Source organism: Scleropages formosus, chromosome 19, assembly GCF_900964775.1.
Source record: "Scleropages formosus chromosome 19, fSclFor1.1, whole genome shotgun sequence".
NCBI classification, from domain to species: Eukaryota; Metazoa; Chordata; class Actinopteri; order Osteoglossiformes; family Osteoglossidae; genus Scleropages; species Scleropages formosus.
Genome location: NC_041824.1, coordinates 1,750,534 through 1,777,041, shown reverse-complemented (window position 1 = coordinate 1,777,041; position 26,508 = coordinate 1,750,534). Strand labels below are relative to the sequence as shown.

Genomic DNA, 26,508 nt, shown 5'->3' with positions numbered 1-26,508 from the left:
CCACTTGAGAAGGGTTCAAATTTATTTCATATTTATATTTATTTCATATCTGTGATTTTTACCTATATACTTTCAGTACGTTCAGCCTAAATAACTTCAGCCATAAATGTAACTGAAAACCCTTATTTTAAAACAAGAGTAAAATACAGAGATGAAACATTGCCTTTTCAGGTGACATATTTACATTTATTTATTCAACAGACACTTTTCTCTAAAGCAACTTCCAATGAACTCTATGTAGTGTTATCAGCCCACACACCTTATTCACCGCAGTGACTTACACTGCTAGATACACTACTTACACTGGATCACTCATCCATACATCAGTGGAACTCACACACTCTCTCTGTGTCACTCACACTGTGGGTGAACCTGAACAGCATATTTTTGGAGAGTGGGAGGAAACCCATGCAGACACAGGGAGAACATGCAAACACCACACAGACTGAGCAGGTATCGAAGCCATGTCCTCGCTCACCACCCAGGCACTGTGAGACAGCAGTGCTACTTGCTGTGCCACCTGCATGTTTACTATAGTATTAGACTGGCCATTCGGCACAGTGAGGAATTGTTCATCTAAACATGCCGTATGTTTGAACTCCAGGTTGTTAACAACGTGCTGTACCTGCGTATTTCGTTACTTACAAATGTACCTCGGTAGTCAAACCTTTATTTTACGTCCCTTTTTGCTTTTTTTACAAACGTCAGTAAAACTGTCAGAGTCGAAACTGGTGAAAACGGATCGGAGGATCCTGGGTAACTGTGGTGGGGGCTCTCATTAATGACGCATCTCAAACTTGTTGCTTTTGAGAATCGTTGCCAGACGCTCCAGACAGGGATGAGGAGAGAACACGTTACAAGTGCACACACTGACACGTGAACACACCCCACACTGCTGTGCCTACAATAAACTCAAGGATCTCGATTTCACTGCTCTGTCCCGACTCTTTTTTGCCTGCTGGTCTTCCGACAGTCAGCACCATCTTGAGTCTGTTATATTTTTACGGGTCGCGACACCATTCCCTATTGGTGACATTTCTGGAAATAAGCTGGACACACTTTACAGTTTTCCACACAAGTGCAAAAATTAATGGCTCATATCTTAAGAGCAAGAAGTGGAATTTATTGGCAGGCCTTAAACATCAAATCAAGTTTACGGAAGTTACTAAGGGACAAAGTGCCAAATTTCTTATAAATAGAGGCTTACTGAAGGGATGTTGATGCATAACACACGTCTTCAGCCATTGGTGTGGGGGGTTCAGAAGACAGCCAGTGAAGCAATTCAGGGCAGGAGGGCAGCGCATCAAGTGGACACGAAACAAACCAAACATGACATCCCATGTATTGTGGGAGGGTTTACAGAAATTCCAGGCTTTCAACTGCAGTACTGACACCATGTGGAAACTGATCAATCCACATAGCATCCTCACTCAGTAAGTGACTCTTTCATTCATGTATTCACTTAATTTCATTTGTGATGAATGCAATGCCCCGAAAAAGGCCAATGCAGCACCTTGTGAAAGGTAAAAATCCAACACCTCAATCATCAGTTAAAAGTGATGCTACTGGGGCAGCATGGTGGCACAGCGAGCGCTGTCTCACACCGCCTGGGTGGTGCGAGAGATTGTGGGTTTGATCCCCACTGAGTCTGTGTGGAATTTGCATGTTCTCCCCATGTCTGTGTGGGTTTCCTCTGGGTGCTCTGGTTTCCTCCCACACTCCAAAAACATGCTGTTCAGGTTCACCCATAGTGTGTGAGTGACAGAGAGAGAGAGTGTGTGTGTCCCACTGATGTATGGATAAGTGACCCATGATAAGTAGTGTATCTAGCAGTGTAAGTCACCGCGGTGAATAAGGTGTGTGGGCTGATAACACTACATAGAGTTCATTGGAAGTCGCTTTGGAGAAAAGTGTCTGCTACATAAGTAAATGTAAAATGCGGAGTGAAGTGTGAATGCAGCAGTGTGTCTTCATGCTGAATAAAGCACCAAGCCTGAGAGCGGACTCCTCCACACCAAGGTGCGTGTGCTCCCTCCACCTGGCCGATGGCACAGATTTAGCTCGCTCCACCACGGCTGCCAACAAGTCTCAGGACTCAGCATCGGGAGTAAATCCTGGAAGCGCAAAACTGCTTCTGAGTGCAACTTTTCCTGACCACCACCATCTAGAGCAGCATTTTTGTGGCATCCGCTTTTTGTCATAAGGCCAGACTCTGGCATCGCTTTAAAACACTGAAACCTTTGGCCGGATAGAGCGCTGAATGTCATGCATTGCTTTTACCGCAGGGGAGCGAGGAGAGCCCGAGGGGGAGGGGGGTCATTTTTTAAAGCACTGCAATGAGAAGCAACCTTTTCAGTTTAATTAACTCGATTTCTACTCCAAGTTTTATTGACAGCAACGATGGCCAAAAAATAAAATTGGGAGGAGATGACAGATTTTGTGCAGAATCTAACTAATCTCAATAAATCCACTGCAAACTGGCAAAGAGGACAAGAATCCCCCCCAACCCCCAACCCCCAACCCCCAACTTCCCCAAGGCAAAGCACATGGCAACGGCAGACAGCAGCGACCACAAGTCCACCGCTCACGGTCTGGGTTCAACATGCACTGTGGAAGGAGATCTGCTTCATGCCAACCACATGACCGGGATGGCACTGTTACACTGCTGGGGGGGTCACAGTGCCACTGGTGACTTTGGAAAGTATTTCATAGCAGCCAGGGCTTTTAACATATATGCTACAGCTCTCAGGGCACGCACGCACGCACACACACACACACACACACACACACACACACCGTCTGAAACCGCTCGTCTCATACGGGGTCACGGCAAACCAGAGCCTAACCCGGCAGCACAGGGCACAAGGCCGGAGGGGCAGGGGACACACCCAGGACAGGACGCCAGTTTGTCGCAAGGCACCCCAGGCGGGACTCGAATCCCTGACCTGCCAGAGAGCAGAACCTGGCCAAACCCACTGCGCCACCAGGAGACTTTAAAACCTCACACACAGACACACACTCGAGTTAATGTAAAAACAAGGTAAAAACATGAGCGCAAGACCAAATTTGTGAGCTGTCAGCTCTCGCAAACGCTTCTGAGGTGAAGCACATTCCACCTGGAACACACACAGAACCGCCTTCAGCCGACACACGCAAGCGTCCCTGAGACTGACTGGAGAAGCTGCAATCGCTCATGACCGCGTTTCTAACAATAATTGGCTTCATAACTGAAAAGCTTGTATGCGGCCACTGGCATAACGTACACCGGTTTACACCGCGGTATGAGACAAACGGACCGTACTCTAAAGTCACGTCTGCGTCCGAATCCCTCCTTCTGTTGGTGTAACGGACTGTTCGCCGTTCTCGGAGATGTATGTTGCTTTGGAGAAAAGCGTCTACCAAATGAACACATGTACATGTCAATGGGGGGGTCGGGGGTCACGGGCCACATCTCCGTCAGCATGTCTGCAATTAAAAAAGCAGCTGTCGAAGGTAAACGATAGCGAGCCTTGACTTTGCGTGTCTGGGATGGGGGTGGGAGGAGGTGTCGACTGAGGAAGTTCATCGGGATCCTGGAAGGAGCCGAGTCCCACCGGCGAGAGCGGCAGCTTTGGGCACGGGGCACAATGGGGGCTTCTGTAAACCCGCCGACGACCCTTTCCTGGGTAAAAATGTCTACAACAAACGTACACAAACACACTTCGCATGGAGCTACGCGAGAAACGCACACGGCCCTGCGTGAGCCGTTCTTCCTATCCAGGAAAAAGAAGCAGGAGGACTTCCGAAGGGCCTGTTGTGCTCTGACTGAACCCAAGAAGGACGAAGGGAAGTGGAAGCGGCCGAGACACGGGGTTGCGGGAATGTAGGATTAGCGGATTGAGCTGTTGAGTATTATGGGATTGCAGCATTGTTGGATTTGGGGATTGCGGGTCGTTGCGGAGTCGCGCCGTGGGATTGCGGCATCGCAAACCCGGGGCCGACTCCGGTCGGAGGAGGGAAACGTTGATCCGATCGACTAGGTCCTTCGGCAAAGCGGAACGTGACGCGGACTCAACTAGCGCAGTAAGGCGAGGCTGAGGCCGACAGCGAACTTCTAAAGATAGGAACTGTCCTCCCAGCAGGTGCTCTCCAGACACGGGGCGCTCCAGAAGAGTCTCTGCGGGGCAACGGACAGCGTGGCCCCCGTCCACTCACAGCTCGCCCGAGGGGCTTTGAGCACCGATTTAGAAAATGATTAATCTGAAATAATAACGTCCACTTTTAATTCTACGTTTAATCTTTAGAAAATCAATTGTACATTTTAAGTGAGAATTAAAACAGTTAATAATCGTTATGAGTCGGAGTTCATCAGCCTTGTTTGTCTTACGGTGCCGACCACGTGCAGCGGTCAATGATCTTTACTGAGTTTATTTCTGCAAGACGTGACAAATATATTTGTCACTATCAGATGGCTTAATGATCGTTTCAATGTGATTACTCTCTATGGTCAATCCCTGTAAATGCTGCTTGAAGAGCACTTCGCTCAATACTGCCGAAAGCTGCCGAGGGCTGTGGAGAATTCACCCTTTGAGTCGCTCTCGGCGATTTATATATTTACTTTTACATGTAGTCATTTATCGGACTCTTTTCTCCAAAGCGACAAACATCTCATAGAAAATACAATGCGTTCATTACTTTAGCAGGAAGAGACACTTAGATGCAGACGTGCGACTAAGTGCAAATTATCAAAACACGTAGGCTTCCGCAGCCAGTGTCGGCTGAGTGGGGTTTTAAGTCTTCTGGATGAGACCGCGTCGTGTAGGAAACTGTTTCCAAAACTGTTTAGTTTCCTGCACGACGTGGTCCCATCCAGAAGACTTAAAACCCCAGTCAAGTGCAAATTAGTTTGTTTCTTTCCACCACATGAACCAATGTTCATCACACGAGTCGCGCCGTAAAACTTCATCCGAATGTCGACAATTCCAGATCACCTTCCTAGCAATAATTTTTTTTTTTGAGATTTATATAAACATTTATATTTAGTAGCCGTGTAAAGGTTTATCCGGGCAATACAGCATCAGCAAGAACTTGCCAGCAAATCCCGCAGGAGGAAATTAGAATAAGGGAATGAACGACGGGGGTCCGAAGAGCGCGTGAGAGCTCCAACCGAAAAGAGCATTTGAAAGCCAGACGGGACGTAAAAGGTGTCATGGTGCAATTAGCCAGAAATGTTTTTCTCCACCTGAGACAGGGAGGGAGGGGGGGTGAGGTTCTTGTGCCGGAGCGAGGGACCGCTTCGGGACCAGAGCGTGCCAGCGCTGACTCGACCGTGGCTGCCGACACCCCCCGCCCCTCAGTTGGTCGCATCCAGATGAGCTCGTGAGACCCCGGTTCACCAGTTCCGGAGCAAGTGGGCTCCCATTGAGCTTGGACTGGGCCGTGTAACACGTCTCCGTTCCAACACGCTGGCCAACCTCTTCGCGAATGGGACCGAAGCTCTGGGGGGGCCGCGGTTGGGAAGAACTGTGTGCGTCCGGCCGAGGGGAGCGTTGAGAGAGCCCCTCTCCACAGTTGACGAGTACAGGCAATTAAATATTCCTCCACCTGTCCCTGCCACGTGACACACACACACACACACGGGAGTGATGCTGTGTTCATCTTTACCCAGCAACGATTCTTTCGGCACCACTAAGGGGCGGGATGGAGGCAGCAGCAGAATTTCAACTAAAAAGCCTTTGGGAAAATAATGCTTTTTATGGCTTTTTTCCTCCTGCTAAGTAGTCTTGGCAGCTGGTGTCTCTACGCGATGGAACGGTTTCCCCACTGTGCTGAGCCGGCAACGCTTTGGAGCTCTGCCCGCGTCAGCCGGCTCGCTCTCCTTACAGGGAGTTTCGCCTCAACGAAAGAGAAGCCTGAGGTTTGCTGTCACCGCCTCGCTCCCCTCCGCATCTCCCTGGCGACGCAAACACCTCGTCCCTTCACCTGCGCTCTTCTCGGCGCTGCCCCGGTGGTGTGCGGTGGCCCCACACACACGCACTCCTTTCTTCCTCAAGTGTCACGCTGTAAGTCATCCGAGCCCATCTTTCGCAAAGTCACCGTCACACTGTACCTACCCTGGAAGAGCGTAAATACATCAAAATGTAAGGAACGTTTAAAATTTCAATATAAGTTAAACTTGACAGCTGTTAAATTACCAGGCGCATGTGCACAGGAGGAAAATACTGTTTCCTTAACTATTTTCTTCTAACTGGAGCCCATTAAACTAATAACGGCCCTTAATACATAGAGGTAACCTGGGGTAAAAGTCAAGTTCTCAAGTTCCGGCACTTCGAAATGCTGCTCAATGCAAGAGCTCAACCCAGAATGGAAGCAGCAGCAGCACTTCTCCAAGCACCTGTCACTGGGTCTGAAAGTGGGCTTTTCCCTGGGTATGTGGGCACCGCAGCCCCTCCGCGTCGCTCCATAGCTCTGCGAGCAATGTGCTCTTGGCCACCGAGCGCAGACCCTCCCAAAACCCGCCTGGACGGCATCAGCCCTCATCCGGCAGCTGTGCGGCAGCAGTCTTCACCTTGGAAGCCATGCAGCCCAGACTCCAGACGGTGCAGTCTGGGAAGAAGGTCACCGGCTCATGCGGTTTGCGGGGGCGGGGGGTTTGGAACGGATGGGGGGGATCAAACGGATCAACCGGAGGGACCCGGTGGGTCGCCTGTACCAGGGACAGATTTAGCCCAGCAACCAGCGAGGCCCCAGCACAAGCATGTACGGGCTTCGCAGCCATGTGCTGAATGGCACAGAAAAGGACACCGGCGCCACGGCAGAGCCACCCGCCACCTGCGCCCACCTTCGCACGCAAACATTAATAAAATACGAATTCAATTACGTTGTTTTACGTGTTCCTTTCCATTGGACTGAGGACAATTCGTATCGCTGCTCAAAACCGACATCATTCGTCTTTGCGGGACGTACGCACCGCACGCGCAGCGCACGCACGCTTCACGGAGCAGAACGGGTGTGGCGGTGATTTACCGGGGAACACAAAACAAGCGCATGCATGGCGGGAAAGGAGAAAGTAGACGCAATTGATAATAAATGAGCTGGTGTGCGCGGAGCTGGATCTTCAGAGGAGAACAGCGCAGGGTGGTGGTGGTGGTGGGGGGGTTTACCGCGGTGTCACATGCACACGCCATTCCGAAGGGCTGTGCAGAACAATGCTCCTCATTCCTCCCCGTCCTGTAACGCCATGTCTGAGTGCCGCCTCTGAGACCTGCCGCATTCCCGGCACAGCGCTGGGAGCTTCCGGAGAGCAGCTGCGCTGCCAACCCACCCCCCCCCCCCCCCCCCAACTACCCCCTCACCCAAACCCCAAAAATGCACATGGCTGCTGTGTAATATTAACTGAAGTATGTGCCCCTCCTCCCCAACTCCAGGCGAGAGGATGCCACTGCCCCCGCCATGACAGCGTGGCACTCCGGCATATCCAGATGGTCGGGCCGCAGGGAGGGAGACGGCAGAAGGGTGACAGACAAAACCCTTCCGCAGTCAGCAGACAGCTCCGGTTATTACTGCCATCATTCCAGCGCTTAGCCGACACGTTCACGCAAACACACTCGGGCACGTCCAGCTTTCGCGGCCGCCATTACTCAACCCGTTTTGGTTAAGTCCCGACTCAGCGGAGGCAGCGGCACAGGCCAGGATGTGAGGAAGCCACTGTCAGTCATGGATAATGGCTCACATCCCCTCCATGAAGTGATCTTCATGAGCTCTTTGAGCCACTGGATTATTCAGTTACGGTGTACAAAGAGGAGCTTTTGGGGGCCCTTCGTACCAACAGCAACCCTCCTCTACAGTGTCACCCACGGGCCTGTGAGCTCCTCCGCACAGGGAAGCAGGGAAATGCCTTGTGGCCTTAGACACTTTGTAGTCATTTAATTGTTCAGCTGTCCAGTGTCGCTGTAATTTGTCTCTTCTTATTATTTATTACGTTAATTGTCATTTGTGATGGACTGGCGTCCCATCCGGGGCGGACGCAGCCTCAGCCTTGTGCCCAGTGCTTCTGGAACAGGTTCTGGTTCACCGCCAGCCTGCTCAGGACAAGCGGTTGTTGAAATTCGGCAGACGGAGAGACAGATGGATATTTGTTATTATATGTCACTTGCTATTTATTTTCATCGGTTAAAACTGAGCTCCCTGTTGTTACGTGTTATGTGTGAAGCTGCTGTGCATGTGAATTTCCTTGGAGGGATTAATGAAGTACCTGTCCTGTCCTATCTAAACATAGAACAATTTAATGCTCTCAAAAAAAACTTTTGCAAAACAAACCAATGGAAGGAAAGTGCTTGACTGCTCCAGAGAACCATTGCAGACTTTTGTTCCGTTTAATGGCACAAGAGCTGTAGCCGAGACTCAAATCAGCTCCTTCTTGGTTTCCAGAACCAAACAACTCTAAACATGCGAGTGAAGCATCCACCGCTGGACTTCTCTCCGAGACTGAGCTGCAAGGACTGCTATAGGGTTTCATGGAAGGAAAAATAGCTCTGCGATGACAGACAGACAGACAGACAGACACACACACACACACACACGCACACACACACACACACACACACGCACACACAAGCTCACACACGCTTCTGCCGCATCTCAGTTGCATACTCATATTGCATGTGCCACCGATCCAAAGTGCTCCAGGATTCCCGAAAGACCTGCTTGACCTCTGCGCTCACTTTTGGGCTGCATGGTGAAAGAGACAAGGGGCAAGGACGGCACACGACGTTCAAACTTAAACCGACACCTCCAACGCGCTCTGTTGAAATAGAGGTCCTGGCAACCAGGCCCTGTGATTACGGGGTTTTTATGCAAATTGAAACCACCGATCATCCTCTAAACTTGGACGGAAGATACAGCGCAGTGGAGGATGAAGAATTAATCATGAAAAATTATTGTCTTCTCATGTGTTCATTTATTTTACATCCAAGGCATGGTAACACACAACGACTGTGTCGCCCACTGTAGAGTTTGTGTTACAAAGTTCATCAGTTATCACCAGTTTACCAGTGCTATACATAGATTTTACAACCTGCACACAAGTGCTAGACGTCTGCAGTTGTACTCAAGAGTTGTACAAAATAAATGAGCTAAAACATTTTAAAAGTAGTCATTCTGTACACTTTCCATGCACATCTCTGAGTTCTATAAATATATACAAGAGGTCTTAAGTAGCACAATTGCTACTGTATGTTTTGAGGTGAAAAGTACATGTTGACACGATCGATGAAATGCAGTGACTTCTCTCGTTTAACACAAGTCCCTAGAGGATGACCTTAAGAGAGAGGCTGTAAAAGAATTCCTAAAGCCTGCAAAGCCTGACCCCCATGGTGCCTCAACCACGTAGTTGTGGGCACAGCTATTTTTAATGTCCAGATCAGTGTCACGGCATCTCCCTGATACGACGGTGGGATAACATTTATCCAGCGGCCCATCTGGTCCGGCCCCTGCCACCCGGGCTGGCAAGGCCTCATGTTATAGTGAACCGAGTCTCAAGGCAGCAGGAACCGGGGTGAAGGGGGTTAAGGACTCTTAAATGACAAAATCCTACACCCTAATGGTTAACCGGACTAAGAGATTGCAGACTCTAGCTGCACTGAGATCCATGCTGGTGTATCCTTAAAGTGAAATACTTAACTGGAACGGGTTCAAAGTAATATTTACACGTCTATGTTGGCGTAAAACTGTAAAACAGAAAGCGCTCTACATCATGCAATCAACCTCATTCAATGAATTTCGTATTTCTGAAAAGTGAAGCTTTCAACCAGTTACGCGCATTCTTTCCCCAGAACAATGTCCTTGATGAATATCGGTCTACGTCCAACATCGGCCATTCCATAACAGCTCGTTGGTTCAGAAGCGTTCCGGTCAGCTTGAACTAACCCCCTTCCATCAGTCCTCATTGTGCTTGGCCACTATGCTCCTGCACCTCTGGCCAGTTGATGGTCCTTCTCACAAGGAGTCCAAAACAGAAAGCATGTAGGCTCTTAGTTTTGGCTCCATGGTGGAGTGGGGTCCTTCGCTTAAGGAGAATTGCTGAATCCCTATCAGCATTCAAGAAGGGTCTCAAAACGCTTTTCTTTTTGACTCATTTTCCTAACTCGCTTGTCAAAACTCCTACAAATTTGAATTACGTTATCTGTCACAATCACTGCTGTACTTCCTATCAGACTCAGTCCTGTAGACATCTACGCATGCAACGTGCTCATCTCCTGTTCTAAAATACACTTGTGTTTACTCTGAATTGCACTTTTTTTTGGAGAAAAAAAAAGTCTGCTAAATGAATGAATGCCAACAGAAAGCAGAAAAACAGCTGGCCAGGACAGAGAGCCCAGATGTGATCCAGAAACAGCACTTCTCTTAAAAATGACTAAATTATTGGAAGCCTCACTATTTCACCTGAAAAGCATCGACTCATAGATGAGGGTACTGTCTTTCACATGTACTGGTAAGGATAAAGAGGACCTTGCTCTTTTCAATATGTTAACGGCACTAATTCCGAAAGCTTTTGTGTACCCCCCCCCCCCCCCCCCCCCCCCCCAAGCCCTGGTTAATTGGGCTTCGATTGACACAATTGGATTTTCACAGGAATCTGCTGCTACTGCATAAACCCAATGAAGATTATTAAGGAGGTGGCATAATACCAGGTGCTCCGCTGCCAAGCCATCTGCTCCAGCAGCATTTGAACCAATCAGAGTACAGTAAGGAGCACCACATTCATCTGCAATCGGACGGGTCACTTTGATGAGCTCCAGTACTTCTAGATAGCCTACTGCGGTTGCATCTTGTTAGCAATTTGACCCTGGTCTAGACAGGGATCAGCTAAGCCTTGGGTGCCACGCATGTTGCTTATTCCAAGCGAATAAGGACATGGGAGGAGGACCAGCTAGAGCGACCAGTTACAGCGATTTCCAGTTTAATCAGTAATGCTGACTAGGGACCTACAATTACTACTGACAAATTGCAACTGATTGGTGAAAATGCTGGGGGAAGCAACGTTTTAAAAAATAAAACATTCTGGGAAGAACCTGAGATGCCTTATTGTATCAGGAAACTATAAGCAAAAAATACAACGTTTCTGTCTTTCTATAATGGACGTAGGAAACCGTTCTAGTGATTGTGCTGTATGAGTAGAATGAATGCAAAATTCTTCACTTACGTATAACTCAATAACTCCTTCCAGAAGATGCTCAGAGTTTTCCTTCTATTGCCATCTCTTATCCTGTCGCTAAAGTACGAGGTCTCAGAGAAGCAAGTGCTGGGGTGAAATCGAGTAAAGGAGCTACAGTATACCAAAGACAACAAGACGGTATCTCTTCTATTGCCTGAAGCCGATAAACTCCGAAATCCTCCCAATATTTCCACTTTGGCCATACCTCATGAACAGGCTGGAATCGGACATACCCTCAGCAGCGGCCTGCGAACGACCTGGTCTGTGGCAACAACTGGAAAACGAGCACAGCCGTACATTCGACATCACACGTTGCGATCAAAGCTGAACGTTTCGTGAAACAGTTGAGGTCGCCCAGGGATACAGCAGCTAAGACACTTGGGACTTCAACCTGCGTAGGCGGGTGTGTGGAGGAGATGGTAGTGCCGTGGTCTGACCGTGAAGGGATGGGCTCTTTGTGTAGCTCTGAGAAAAGACTCCAAGTAGCTGCCGGCGTATCTGGATGCACAAATGTATGTCAAAGGAAGACACTGGGCCGAAAAGCTCTTATGGCGTTAAAGTCCAATCGTTTTCCCAGCCGTGGGACAACTGACTCAGCCGTCCCTGTGCTCTCTGCTCTCCGAATGCTGGAGTGGCATCTGATGTTCCCAGGAAAGGCATCACCGGCAATGTTACTTTCCAAACGGCCGCACAGCCACATGATGTGTACAGGAAGTTGGCTCTCGGTCCCACCATTCTAATAGCTTGAGTCATACGCTCCGAAAGCACGGAGAGCCGTCCGCAGAAGAAATGGAGCAGAACCAGGGCAGCCCTAAAACCTGCTTCGCTCCCATTAGACTGCGATATCTCCTCAGATGATGGAAATCCTCTGAGATGGTGATTTGCTGTAATTTTACATCTGTCCCATATAAGAGAGCATAAACACAGCTGAAGAGGAAATTCCTCACCCTCATCACATCACAATTCCCAGAACGGGGGGGAACTTTGACGCCGAAAGCTCAAACCGACACAGATCGTTGCAGTATTTCAGTGACGCTGCACAGCACTAACACCAGTTTGCGCGATTCTTCAGTTTAAAGAGCAAAAACCTTTAAAAAAAAAAAAAGAGAACAAAACAAATTCTGCACCGTTCCAGTAAGTGTGAGCGATGGCTGCTGGACCACATCGACGCGTCCTTCTCCGAACACCTTAACGCAACTATCGTCGCTTGTTCCGGTACAAAAAAGAACGGGCACGGTCAGCCCCAGTCACATATTTCCCATGGCAGCGGGGTCGAAGGACACCACGGGAGCCAAAGACATCAGGAAGAGCGGCCAACGTGTCCTTCGAGCCATTAAACGGCAACGTCTGAAAAGCCTAAAAGTGTGACTGCAGTCAACTGCGGGCCGCTACGTTCCTTGAGACGAGAGCAACAAAGAAAAAGAGGGAATTTCTGGACAGATTTGACAAAAACGACTTGCGCTACACGTGTGTCGCGTGATTACTTTTGCGAGCGCGTCCACACGGGCGACTTCGAGCGCGGGACTCTCAGAACGAAAGCGAAGGCGGAACGAAGCCGCGGCTTCCTTTCTGTCGAAACGGGGAAGCGGCCCGAGCGGCAGGGGGACGACGGGGCGGCGGGACAACCCAGCTTTTCTTCCCATTGAGACACCTCGTTAGCAGGCCTGATTCACATGGTAAAACATCTCCAAGGATACTATGTGAATTTAAACATTTTTCATTCTCTCCTTTTCACTCAGCTGAGAGCGCTTTGTAGCTCGGTCCCAGCTCTGAAAGGAGGAGAGCGAGAGGGAGAGCGCAGCACAAAACATGTTCGCACTTGGAAAGGCTTTTCGCGTTTTGTCAGTCCAAGGAGCACGTTTGCCAAAAAGAGCGTGCGGAGCAACGTCGGAGCGCCTTCTTCAGAAACAGCTCGCGTGAGAAGTGCGATCCTAGATTAAAACGCTATATTGTTACCGTAGTAATAAGAGTATTAATCAGCTTCGAACTTCAGCCATTATAGCGCAAGTGAATCTATTGTAGTTTGGCAGGGAGAAATAAACTCTTCTGCGAGGAAACCTGAAGATGAACTTGGAAAACAGAACAGCGTATTGGATTAACGGCAGTAAAGACCTTAGAGAATGAAAGACCCAATGACCACAGCGGTCCCGAACGCGGTCAAGAACGCGAGGGGAAGCCGGCGAGGCCGTCTCCGCTCCGTCCGGCTCGTACTTGCGCTCTCTCCCGCCGACACCGAGGGAAGGAGGAGCGCATAAATAAAACCCGACGACCAAAAGGAATTCTGCGTGCCTTAACAGAGCAGCCAAGACTACCACGTAGCACAAAGGACAAGGAAAACAGCATCCGTTGTTCAAAGTGCCTCTTCCGTGTGATATAAGCGTCACGCGCAGGCTGAGCCCCTGAGACAAACCGCAGGCTTTGGCGACGCTGGACCAGGAGCCTCGAGGGGCACCAAGTGGCACATGGGCTTTGTTCACGCACACGAACTCATACCGACGAATTCTGTCCCGAATTGTTTTCGCTCAATTCGCTCTCATACTACGAGAGCACATTTGGTCCTTAAGCGCATCGGGCCGTCCGTCAGTGCTCTGCTGGGGTTACGCGAGGAGCCGTGCAGAGGCCACGTGCTTTTGTTTTCCTTCCTTGATCAAAATTAAAGAACCATCTATTAAACCGTGCGCCGTACAAGTGTTCATGTTTAAAAATTGTTAAGAAAATTTCGTTTAATAAAGGAAAAGCCTTTATGCAGCTACTCGCGTGATGTGTGCTGCGTTATACCGTGGTATGAGACCAACGGACCGAACTCGAGAATCACGCGTCTGCATCCGAATGTCTCCTTGCGTCGCTGCGATGCACTCCTGCCGTTGTTCTCGGACGGGTACATCGCCGGGAGAGAAGCGTCTGCCAAACGAATGAACGTAACCGTCATCTTCCGTTCAAAACAGATCGTTCCATATCATACCAGCACGTGGCCTCTGGTGACCTGTTCCATCGATTTCAGCCACGGCAGCAAACCAGCATAAGGAGCTCGACCCAGCAGCTTGGAGGAATCGCACCGATGCTGCAAAGCACACATTCTGTACCATATGTGCACAGTGATCTCAATTATAGCCCCTAGAAACCTGCTATTGTGTTGCCTTCAAAGTCTCTACAGCTCTCTGAAATGCTGTTATTTTGCTAATTAAACACTTCCAGCCGCTTAAACAGGAACACAAAGGTGCTACTCTGTCGCGATGAGGCCATGTTTGTTTGTCAGGCAAAAAGTTCCCGATGAACCGTATGATTCATACCTATTGCCGTTCAGTCGCGTAAGAAATAAAGCACAATTGCGATCGTTACTCTTGCATGGAAGCTTAGGAGTCCTTCTCCTCCTCCTCCTCCTCCTCCTCCTCGCCTTCTTGACTGGTCAAACAGCCGTCGCCTCGGCAACAAGGACACACACACGACGACCTCGGCGACGCAGGTCAAAGTGCGTCTTTGTCATTGCTCCTCCGATCAGGGCGCTCGGGCCAAACGATCGCCAGGCCCGTTCCCGAAAACAAATTTACTGAAGCCCTTTGTTTTCGCACGGAGTCGAAGAAAAGTAACCTCGTTCAAGGCGTGTTCAGCTCTGGGCCGGGAAGAGAGAAAGGAGAAAAGTAAGGAAATGATTATCCCTCCCGTGAAAGAGACGCCGTCGATGAGTCGCCTCCACTCGCGTTCTTGCGTTGCTGGCCCGACGGAGACGTGTGGAAAAAATCATGGGTTTACTGCGTTCCCTCCTTCCAGAAAAGCACATACTGGAACCCACTTAAAGATCACATCCTCATGGGCTTTGCGACACCCCTTGATCCTCTTAATGGAGAGCGGAGTCTCGGAGGGGGTTCGTTTCTCCGCCAAACCCAGAGAGGCGAAAAGGAATGAAAAAGAAACGGCCCCAGTTTTCTCTAATCTCGTAATGGGAGAAATGATTGGAAATCCTTCAACTCTTCTGGAGAAATCCACCCCGTACGTGATGAGCCATGTAGCTGCTACCCCGAGGAACTTCAGCTCTACAAAACGTGTCTGTGTGTGTGTGTGTGTGTGTGTGTGTGTGTGTGTGTGTGTGTGTGTGTGTGTGTGTTTAATTTCCTCCTAAAAAAAAAAAAAAAAAACAACTTTGCCTGGACTGCAGGCTATTTTTTCCTCCTGGACCTCTATCGTTCATTAGTGTTTATCTTCCACCCACCGCTACTGGCCCACCATGATCTAGGGGCACTTGACGGTCATGGGGCACTGAAGGCCTGAATGATGTGTGACACACAGCGGCATCATGTCTGTCCCTGAAAGCGCAGCCAGTCGAAGTGCATCAAGGAGTATAATGACACACTTAAGGCAACTCAGAACTTTGACTCCAGCGCCGAAGGTCTGTCCGATATATCATTTCAAAGTCGGCTTCGTTTTCTAACACGATATACAGCATTAACTTGTCCGCCACCATGTAACGGGCACGTTTACGCAGTTTTCTGACGCAAAGGAAGTTTGAACGCATTCCTCGCACCCTCGCACCCTCGCACCCCACCCTTACTCAGCCCCCAAGCACATCCTCACCCTGGAAGCTGGTGGCGTGGCCCACGATGAGGTACTTGAGCTCAAAGCTGTAGGAGCGGATGTTCTGCAGGGTCTCGCGTCGAACCGCAGCGAGGTAGCTTTCCTCCATCTTGCGGGTGCAGCAGGTGGGACCCTGGTGCTTGCAGATCTGCAGCTCTGCATCTAAACACAGTTGGAGAAGGCAGTAAGACTGGTGTATGAAGTGCGGGACACGGTGGGACACGGGGGGGATGTGACACGCAGGGACGTAGAAGCAGCTGGTAGTGCAGCGGTTGGAGCTGCTGTCTTTGGACCTGAAAGCTGCAGGTTTGAGTTCCACCTCCAGCTGCAGTCCCCTTGAACGACATCCTTACCATAAACTGCTGTAGCAAAACCACACAGCCGTGTAAAGGAGTAAATAATTGCAAGTTGCTTTGGAAAAAAGTGTCTGATAAATAAACAAATGTAAGCATGCATAAAAGAGGCCACGCGTGCCAGAACGCAGTTATTCATTCACCTTCCTCTCAACGGAATTGACTTTTCGGCCACATCTTTTACATCTATTTTTAACCCCTGGAATATATTTTGCTTCGCCGCATGTGTTTACACGAGAACTTGTAAACAAATGACACACGGGATGTCTTGCACATTGCATTCCAGGGTTAACAAAGTCGGTAAGGAATACGGGGCGGTCTGAGGTTCGTCTCTACGATATACTTACTCTAAATGAAGCCGGGGAATGGATGGCATCCGTGCAAATAAATGCCACAAGTAAATAGCATCACTCGATATGAGAAGCTACTGAAACGAATAGCACAATGTCGCAGTGAAGTTAAAATCCTTGCCGTTACAGTGCCCGTCACACCGATACGCCACAGTGCGCTGGTTTCCCACTTTACCTGTCCTTCCGCAGCCTCTACCTGGCTGCCGGAGGGTCTCCTCAACCTTGTCATTTGCCAGTCCGTGTGACCTTCGACCCGACACGCCGAGAAATCACCCGGGGGACCTGCGCTGCTCTGTAGGTCCTGTCAAAGTGTCCCATTCCTGGGGGACGCTGAGCTTTCACCGCTCTCCTCTGTCTCCTCCTGGCTCCTCTCCTGCACCCCTTTGGCTACGCGTACATCTCGGTTATCGCCCTTCTTCGTGGTTCACGCTCTTACGCAGGTGCTTTTCGATTTTGCACTTACGTTTGCTGTCACTGGCCCTGAGGCTTCTTGCTGGGATAGAAACTATATAAAATTAAACTGAACTGAAATCAGTAGAGAGGGGGGTGTGGTGGCACAGTGGTGCAGTGGGCTGGACCACAGTCCTGCTCTGTGGTGGGTCTGGGGTTCGAGTCCCGCTTGGGGTGCCTTGCGACAGACTGGTGTCCCGTCCTGGGTGCGTCCCCTCCCCCTCCGGCCTTGCGCCCTGTGTTGCTGAGTTAGGCTCCGCCTCCCCGTGGCCCCACTTGGGACAAGCGGTATCAGATGACATGTGTGTGAAATCAGTAGATGTTTTAAGAGAAGTTTCTGGAACCTCTCTGCTGGACTTTAAAATATTGCTCGTGGTCGTGGCTCCTAGAAGGAAGCGTTGTTCTGGATCTTGGCTCAAACACCTGAATTAGTCTGTTAATAACGAGATATAACGTTCAGTAACGTCCAGCTGTGTGCAGGTGTAACACTGCATGCGACAGGGTACAGGTCACATTGAAAAGTATAAACACCTCGAGGTCCCTTAAAAACACTATTTTAAAGGTATAAAATTGACAGCAGCCAACTGTAGCTTTGAGCTGAAATAAAAGTTGATGAAATTAAAGGTTTTCTACTTTGCTGCTTATGCGAACAAGAGAAATGTTTTGTGCAGGAAAAATGAAATCTTAATTGTTCACTCGTGTGTTTTGGGCTCTGTACGCTGTCGCTGGAAGAACAGCTCGGCTCTTCGCCGCCATCGCCACCCTTGAGCAACAAAACAATGGGAGCGGCTTCGTCTGCAAGGGATGCGGCGCCGTTGCGCTGCTCTGAAGAGAGTGACTCGTGTTAAAGGAGTTCCAGTTAGCAATTGCTTTTCTCTTCCAATGTCAGCGCACAGAAAAAAAAAAAAAAAAAAAAAAGACAGAAAAAGATATATTTTCATGAAGTACAATGTCTGGGAGCTCTGTTTTCACTTTTTCGTTTCTTTCTCCCCATTTAATTTTTCATTAGCTTCTGCCCTGTAACCCTATTTTTATTTGTTTGATAAATTTGGGTCCCTGTACAAGGCTTATGAGTCACAGTCAGGAGGGACAGCACACGCACACACACACACACGCACACACACACACGCACACACACACACACACAGCCAACTCTCATCTCATCCTTTTTCTCCCATTTTAGCCATTTAACCAGTTCGGGGGCAATTGAGGAGAGTGTGCAGTGACATTTTACATTTATTTATTTGCATAGCAGACACTTTTCTCCCAATGAACTCTATGTAGCGTTATGAGCCCACACACCTTATTCACCAAGGTAACTTACACTGTGGATGAAGCTGAAAAGCATGTCTTTGGACTGTGGGAGGAAACCAGAGCACCCAGAGGGACCCCACACAGACACAGGGAGAACGTGCAAACTCCACACAGACTGAGCGGGGATCAAACCTATGTCCTCTCGCACCACCCTGTGCCACCGTGTCACACGCAGGCACCTGCCTCCGACGTTCACGTCGAGAGGCCCTCGCTTCCAAATCCGGTGGCTCCAAGCCGTATTAGGCGGCATAACGCACGTACAGGAAATCGCACGGCTCACCCGGCTCACAAGCAGACCTGCGGACACCCGGCGGACCACAAATGTTGCTGTGAGCGGAAAGCGAAGAGAATTGCAGAGATCTCATCACGTTTTGTTCCTTAGCTGTCCTTGCTCACGTGCAGTGGTTTGGATCCATGCGCTTTAGCGGCGCACCACTACGAAGGTACGTTTTTACCCAGACCACATGGGCACCTGAAGAAAATACTGGTTACTTTGGCTCTTTGCATATCCAGAAAGTCCCACAAGAACTTTGGCAAGTTGGGATGTTTACTGAGGTCTTTCACTGTGGGTGACTCTCTAAAAACCAGAATATTAAAGGCAGTCAATGAAAGACAAATACAATTACATACCTTATATATTAAATGTTACAATATAACCTTCAACCGCAGGAAGATAAACATATCCTGTCAGATCGCCTTTTTTCGAGAAAAAAATATACAAAGAAAGAAGCCATTAACGCAGTGAATTGTTTCCAGTACGTTGCCACATTGTAATCTCGGAATATTTCGCGTGAAGATGTCCAGCCCACAGCAACTGCAGAATATTTACTCAGTGTTGATTTGCTGCGCTTGGGAGGAAACTTTACTGGAGAAAAACATTTCTCTCGCAGGCTGTGCCACACACTCAGATGCTCCGGAAGCCCAGACTGCGTCCGCAATGCGCGTTCGTTTCTCCTCCAAGCCGGCTGAGCACGAGGAGATGAAGCCGGTCGTCTTCACAGTGGCGAGTGGTTCACTTAATTTAAAGGGCTGAAGGGATGAGGGAAGGGTGCGACCCTTCATTAACGTTCCAATTGTGACGCCTTCTAAGACGTGTCATATCGGTTCAGCCAAAACCTGCGTCCCGCAGGAGTAAAATCCACAATCAATGTTTCCTCCTCTCCTCTTCCCTCTTTCTGCCCCCTCAGCTGTAATGTTTGTCTCCTTTCCCCGCTTCCCTTCTCCTGCAGCTCTATTTCATACGAACCCCGCATCCACGGCTCCGCGCCGCACCCGCCGCCGCTCGGCCCCCGTGCCAAAGTACACCAACGGAGCCGGGCTTGCGAAACCGCAGTGTTTTATTCAAAGCTTTTGTGTATCTAAGTCAGACGGCTTCCACCAGCTCTGCCAACCCATCAAGTAATCAAGTGTTACAGAAGACTCTGAAACACAAAAAAAAAACAAAGGAAAGGTCACCCTACGAAAAAAAAGCGGATTCCCTGCAAATATTGAGCCAATTGGAAAAAAAATGTGGTTCGGGGGGGATGAGCTGTAGAGAGCAATTCGGTACAGATGGTCCTCGATTTACGATGGGGATACGTTCCGCGAAACCCATCGTGAGTGGAAAATGCATTTAATACACCTGATACGCACCTCCGCGCGACAGACTGGGAGATGAGGATCGTTGCCGCTGCCCAGCATTGCGAGAGAATATCGCCCCGCATATCGGTTGCCCGGGAAAAAAAAAAAAAAAAAAATCAAAATTCAAAATTCGAAGTACAGTTTCTACCGAGTGTCTATCGCCAGCTCGCCATCGTAAAGTCAAGAAAATCATAAGTCGAACCATCGTAAATCGGGGACCTCCTTTATAGGCCTCTATTGTTTTTCTTATGAATTTCGCAGTATTTCTGTTAACGTGACGAAAGATGGAATACATTGCTAGAAAGAACGCATTAAGATGTTGGCCACCACCTGGATTTGTTACGTCCTTCCGAAAACACATTGTCTCTCGCCCGCCCGGGGCTCCGGACCTGTGAAATGGAAATCGCTAATCCTCCCTCACGGGTCCAAGCTGGCAAGTTGCCCTCACCGAGTTCTTATTCCAGCCCCATGGAGGGATGCTACCCATACAGTGCATCAAAATATCACAGCATGCTGCAGGCTTGCAGGACAAAGAAAGGGGCATTCCATGGGTACTAAAATAACCCTACATGGGTCAAAAGGCATGTCTGAGGCCGCGCCAGTGCCAAACACACCATGATACTTGTACCTCCTCAGCATGGATGCATTGACAAAAACCACAGAGGGGCCTCTTTGATCCACTGAAATATTCAGCGGTTCAGCAAATGCTTTTACCAAAATTGTTTTACATAACAGTTTTTATAGTTGTGTGCACTTCATCTCCGAATGTCACATTTTATGAATTCTGTGCTGCTCGTTTGCCGAAACAGTGGAATCTCAGTAAAGCACGCAAGCGGCTTGGAAGAGAGACAGTGCGGGAAAACAGGGTAAACTCACACAAGGAAATTATTAATAGCAAAGATGAAAGGGATCCGGTCCAGATGTGAAAAGACGCAGGTACGCGTCCATCAACGGGGCAAAGACAAACTGGGACTGCAGCAAATCGCACCCTGGTGCAGAAGTCCCTGCTCTCACCCGTCTGTGCTGTTGGCTTGGCTGGGTGTCACTTGGGTGGGAGAAGTCACAACCAGCAGAGTCCCCACCCAGCAAACAACTTAGTGGTAAAAGTTACCCCGGTAACTACCACATCACAGCACTGGCAGTTGAACAAACAGTCAATTTGTTCAGCTGAAGCACTAAAGCTCTAAAGAATTTTGAAAGGTGTTTAACTTGAATTTCTGGGCCAAAATTAATAATGGCAATAATAAGAAGCATTGTGTTAATAATTAAAAATAATAACTGTACATTTCAGATTGTTCTTCTACTGCATAAATTAAACTATAAAGTGAATCACTCAAAGACAGACACGGCGCCTTGAGACCTTCTTGGAGGCAGTAGCTCCAAGAAAGGAATTCATCTCGGATCCATTGTAACTCCCTGATTCTGCAAAGATCTGCGGAGCTGATTCAGTGATGCAGCAACTTGGCAGGTATTGGAAGGACTCAGAAATATTAGCAAAGGTACTCAATGGATTTATACAGTAACGGAGGTGGGGGGGACCCCCAGCCACCAGCGTTTGACACTGATCTCGCATAAAAAGGTGAACAAAAGCAACAAAGAACCAGGCTGGTCCTGGTCCTGGTATTGTTCTGGGTCCTGGTCGTGGTCATGGTCCTGCTCCTGTGCTTGGTCCTGTTTCTGGTCCTGATCCTTGTGCTGGTCCTGGTCCTGGTGCTGTTCCTGTTCCGGGTCCCAGTCCTGTTCCTGTTCCTGGTCCTGGTATTGTTCTGGGTCCTGGTTGTGGTCCTGTTCCTGGTCCTGTTCCTGTGCTTGGTTCTGTTCCTGTTCTTGTTCCTGTTCCTGTTCCTGGTCTTGTTCTGGTCCTGGTCCTTGTTCTGGTCCTGGTCCTGGTCCTGGTCCTGGTGCTGTTCCTGGTCCTGTTCCTGTTCCTTGCTCACCAGCACTCATCCTTCAGCATCTCCACCCAGTCCAGGGAGGATCGGAGCCCAAGGAATCGGGACGAGGACTTTTTTCTAAGCTAAAGGCACGTAAGGAAAAGGGGGAGAACTGCGCTGCCTCTCCGCGAGCGGATCACCATGGAAACGAGACCACAGAGGCGCCTTTTCTCTTATTTATCTGCTAATACTAAGGTTTGAAACTGGGAGCTTCTCGAGTGACTCGCCGCTTTTGGCTGATTCGTGACACCACACTGACCACACTGACCACAGTGGCCACATGAGTGACCACGGACAGGTAGTGGACAGCCACAGCGTTATGTTCGCGCACGGGTCACGCGGAGTAGCACCCCCATACAGCTCACACGTACTCACATATACTGGTCCACGGGGCGCCAGGTAAATCGAACATGAGCACCATAAACCAACTATGGTCTCTCTTCCAAAGTCACGCTCTGACGAGCCCCGTCTCGGACGCAGCAGCCCAGAGCCTCACCCATAGGAATACAGGGCGTGAGGATAGTTAAGGTACATGCTGGACTGGGCTCCGGTCGATCACAGGGTAGCCAAAGACACGGGCGATGGGGTAATTTCATCCTAACATGCGTTTGGACAGTGTGAGGAAACCGGAGCGACCTCTCACAAACACAGGGAGAGCACACAAACCCCACACAGATGAGAGGGAATCGAACTGATGTTCGGCCCATAGAGCACAGAACAGCACAGATGCTGTAAGAATGGTTCGCTGCCCGCTGCGCCATTGTACATGTCTGTGAAAAGTGTAGAAGTGACCTGTTGAAACTATTAGACAAAGTCGTTTCCCTGCATAAAATAACTTACAGTGGACTTTTTTCCATTGCAGGTGGTTATAAAGGGAGTTATTTCATTATTTGAATGTGTGGAGAAAGCAGACCTCTTAAACTAGAATGAATCGAGTGGTAAATGTTGGTAACTTTACTGCGGTTCCTCCCATTAGGCCCGAGACAGCGGGGGTCGCGACTTTAGCGCTGCTGTCTTGCAGTGTGACGAGTCTCCAGTTCGAATCCCATGGTAAAGGTACCTCCCCTACACTGTGGTCACTCAGTTTGGCCACTAACAAAATGATCTGAGCCTCATGTCTGAAACTTGCCACATGATCAGTTTAGAAGGAGGTACAGTAAGTACTGTACATCATTACATGACGCAAGGGGGGAAAAATTGTTTCCAGTCACTGATGTAATAAATGAGTTGAATTGTGGTGCAATTGGGGTGTGCTGCTCCTAACAAGGGGAAAACACTCTTCTTGTGCACGACTACATACAATGTAACACGAGACTCTTTGTAAAACTACGATAAGCCTGAATTTGAAGTCCTGCTGCATTTTTTTCTGTATTTTCGTATCATTTGTATATTGTGTCTCATCATTACCTGGTTTCCCCTCACAGCACAAAGAACTGGTGACTGTAACCTGCCAGTAGTGTGTGACTGCGGCTGCATCGCGATGGACTGGGGTCCCGTCCAGGGCGGAGCTCTCCCAGCCTAGCGCTCAATGATTCCAGGATAGGCTCCGAACCCACACGACCCCGACAGGCAGAAGAGTGAGTGAATAAGATGAAAGCGCCCCCCCCCCCGCTCCAGAAAAAAAAGGTGAGAAGTGCAGATCCCCGATTCGGCGTATATTTGCTGGTGCCCCTGGACAGAAGTGGTGCATTTACTGTCTCTACTCAGTACTACTGTACTCACACTACTGTACGTGTTTGCGTTACAACGAAGGCACCCGCATGCCTATCGCCCACAGTGTGTGTCCGTACAGCCTACAAACACCACTCACTGCCTGCAGTGTGAAGACGGGGCGGAAGGTTGCGGGTTCAAATCCAAGCAAAGCAACTGCTGTAACACCACCAGAACTTAGATTGTTTCAGTGCAACAGTTTCGGACCCCTAGTCAAGGAGCCCAGTGGTACCTGAAGGTAAACCGGTGTCAGCAGCGAGGGGATTAATAATCGTGATATATTATATCGGAGCGGACCGGAGGAAATCCACGCAGACTTCAGAAGATGCCAGCTCCAAAGAGACCGAACTGGATTCGAACCTATATTATATATGTGTATCTGTGCGAAGGACGAGCGCTACTCGCCGCGCCCCTCCCCCGTCCCCGTCCCCGTCCCAATTAGCCGGCGCTCACCTGTTCCAGGTGTTTCGGGGACCAACCGGAGAGGGCCGATCTGGCGCAGCTGGAAGGCGGTCTTGACCTCGTGACAGCTGTGCGCGGACACTCCGCACACGGTCACGGTCACGGTCACGAGCAGCAGGACGGAGCGCGCGAGCCACCCCAGCCCCAGGTTAACACGCAGGAAGTGTCCCCGGGACAACATTGCACCATGTCAGTGCTCAGGTTCCAGGGGTATGACGAGGGATGTGCGGCAACAAGAGTCAGAGAAAAAAGAAGAGCGCAAAGTTTGATTGAACCACCACGATGATCGGATCGCGGACTCGATTCCGTCCGTGGTTGTCCGACCGGGAAACTACAAAATGCTTCTGTTTTCGCTCCACATTCACTGGTTCTTCTCGAGTCTTTCTTTCTCTCTTTCTCTCTCTCTTTCTCTTTTTCTTCCTACTCCTCTCCTTCGCAGCAGGAGGAAGGAAGGAGCGAGCGAACTCGTGGCTCTGGCCGCCGCGCTTCCCAGCCCAAGCCAAGTGCTCCGCTCCCCTCCGCTCCGCTCCGCGCCGCGCGCTGGTGCTGGTGCTGGTGCTGCTGTCGGTGTCGGTGTCGGTGCCCTGGCCGCGCGCTCCCGTTCCCACGAGCTCTCGCCAGGCTGCTTCAGTCAGTGCGCGCGCCGCCGGTCTTTAAGGGGCTCCGTGGCAGCGCGCCACATTATTATTGGACTCCTCTATAATTAGTCTGACAGACACCGCGCTGCATATTTCGCGTCAAACATAGTGAAGTGAGCCGAGCGCTTTATTTACTGCTCTGGGAGAAGCAGGAGAGAAAGAAACGCCTTCGCTTCGTTCCCCATCAGTCACACTTTTTACTCCGGCGTGAAGAGTAAAGAAAAAGAGAGAGAGAGAGAGAGAGAGAGAGAGAGAGAGAGAGAGAGAGAGCGAAAAAAAACTCCCCACTTTGCAGTTTGTCTGTAAAAAAAATCGGAAAACCCAACGCGTTTTCTCTTCCACAATAAATAATGTGGCACTTTTAAAAACAACTTGTTCTGCTCCGCTTTCTTTTGCTCCCTAAGAATAAATATCGGGGTCTCGCGGCTCTTCAGATGTCGCAACAGTCCCAAAAATTGCTGTATTGGAGACACTTATTGAGTGGACACTGAGGGACACGTCCAGCCCGCTGCACCGAACTTAAGTGGTACTTAAAACGAGGCTTTTCCTGCCGTCTGGATAACGGGACAGGTGAGCAAAACTGGCGTCTCGAGCTTCCAGGTGGTTTGTGTCCTGGGACGTGAATAGAAACGAGATGAGATGCTGGACAAAGTGTCCCTCCCTCCCTCGGGTCACTCTCTATGGACAGAAGGAAGACATGCCTGTAGGCTGTATACACTGAATTTTGTCACTTTACCACATTACAAAGTTGGGTGTCCTGGTCTGGGAAATTAAGAATAGCTACGCGTTTAGCTGTGGCCTCAGCTCAGTCTCCACTGCGAAAAATTGGCTATGTAGCAGGTCAATAAACTTATTATAATACATAGCAGGTCAATACACTTATTATAATATGTAGCAGATCAATACACTTATTGTAATATGTAGCAGGTCAATACCCTTTGTATCAGATCAATACATATTACTATAATATGTAGCAGATCAATACACTTGCAGCAGATCAATACACTTAGTATAATACTTAGCAGGTAAATACACAAGATAATATTATGTCTGCTTGTTCCGCACGTGTTTATGCTGATCCCCCACGGTGTCACTCGTTCATTTAAACTCGACCGGTTGTTCACACACCTGAGGAACAACTGCTGTCCTTACCGTATTTCTCACTCCGCTGTGGGCGAAACCCCGGCGGGTGAGAGACGGACCAAGGACTCCACCATGAGCCCGTATGCGGTACAACGCAAGGGGACCTCGAGGACCTGTCTCTCTCTCTCTTCTTGGGCCGCGGAAGGTGCAAGAAGTCGAGTTCAGTTTAACTTTAACTTAGCTCTCATTATTATCATCTTTTACTCTGCTCACACCTTGTCTAAAGTGAATTAATGTAACAAACGTTCTAACCACGGTGTTTATCACGAATGGGCGGCACAGCGAGTAGCGCTGTTGTCTCGCGGCGCCTGTGTGGTGCGAGAGGGCATTGGATTGATCCCCACTGAGTCTCTATGGAGTTTCCTCCGGGTGCTCTGGTTTCCTCCCACACTCCGAAGACATGCTGTTCAGGTTCCCCCATAGTGTGTGAGTGGCAGAGAGAGAGAGAGAGAGAGAGAGAGAGAGTGTGTGTGTTTCACTGATGTATGGATGGGTGACCCATCGTAAGCAGTGTATCTAGCTAGCAGTGTAAGTGTACAGACAGAGAGAAGGAGAGGTTGAAAATGTCTGTAAAAACACCTGCTATTGGCCCACGCACGCTTTGAGGATGCAGATGGGGATGCTGTCCAGACCCGCGGGCTATGGGTAACGTCCACTGCAGAGACAGAGCACGTACCGCAGGAGCTCTCTCCGTGGGGCCGGGGCGTTCGCCTCGTGCAAGCAAAATAAAGTATGAAGCTCATTCGGTAGAGAGGCAGCGGAGCGTTTCAG

At 49.5% G+C, this 26,508-nt stretch overlaps 1 protein-coding gene across 2 annotated transcripts in view; it reads right to left on the bottom strand.

Annotated features, from left to right (window-relative positions):
• gpc5b (glypican 5b) overlaps nt 1-24,816 on the bottom strand; it is a 92,007-nt gene extending 67,191 nt beyond the window's left edge. For both annotated transcript variants that reach the window (XM_018741195.2, XM_029246173.1), the window contains exons 1-2: nt 23,948-24,816; nt 15,764-15,925 (exon numbers count right to left, since the gene is read on the bottom strand). In XM_018741195.2, the coding sequence (XP_018596711.2) occupies nt 15,764-15,925; nt 23,948-24,137 (352 nt within the window). In that variant the 5' untranslated portion in view covers nt 24,138-24,816. The remainder of the gene's footprint in view (nt 1-15,763; nt 15,926-23,947) is intronic.
• Nucleotides 24,817-26,508: the final 1,692 nt, after the last annotated feature.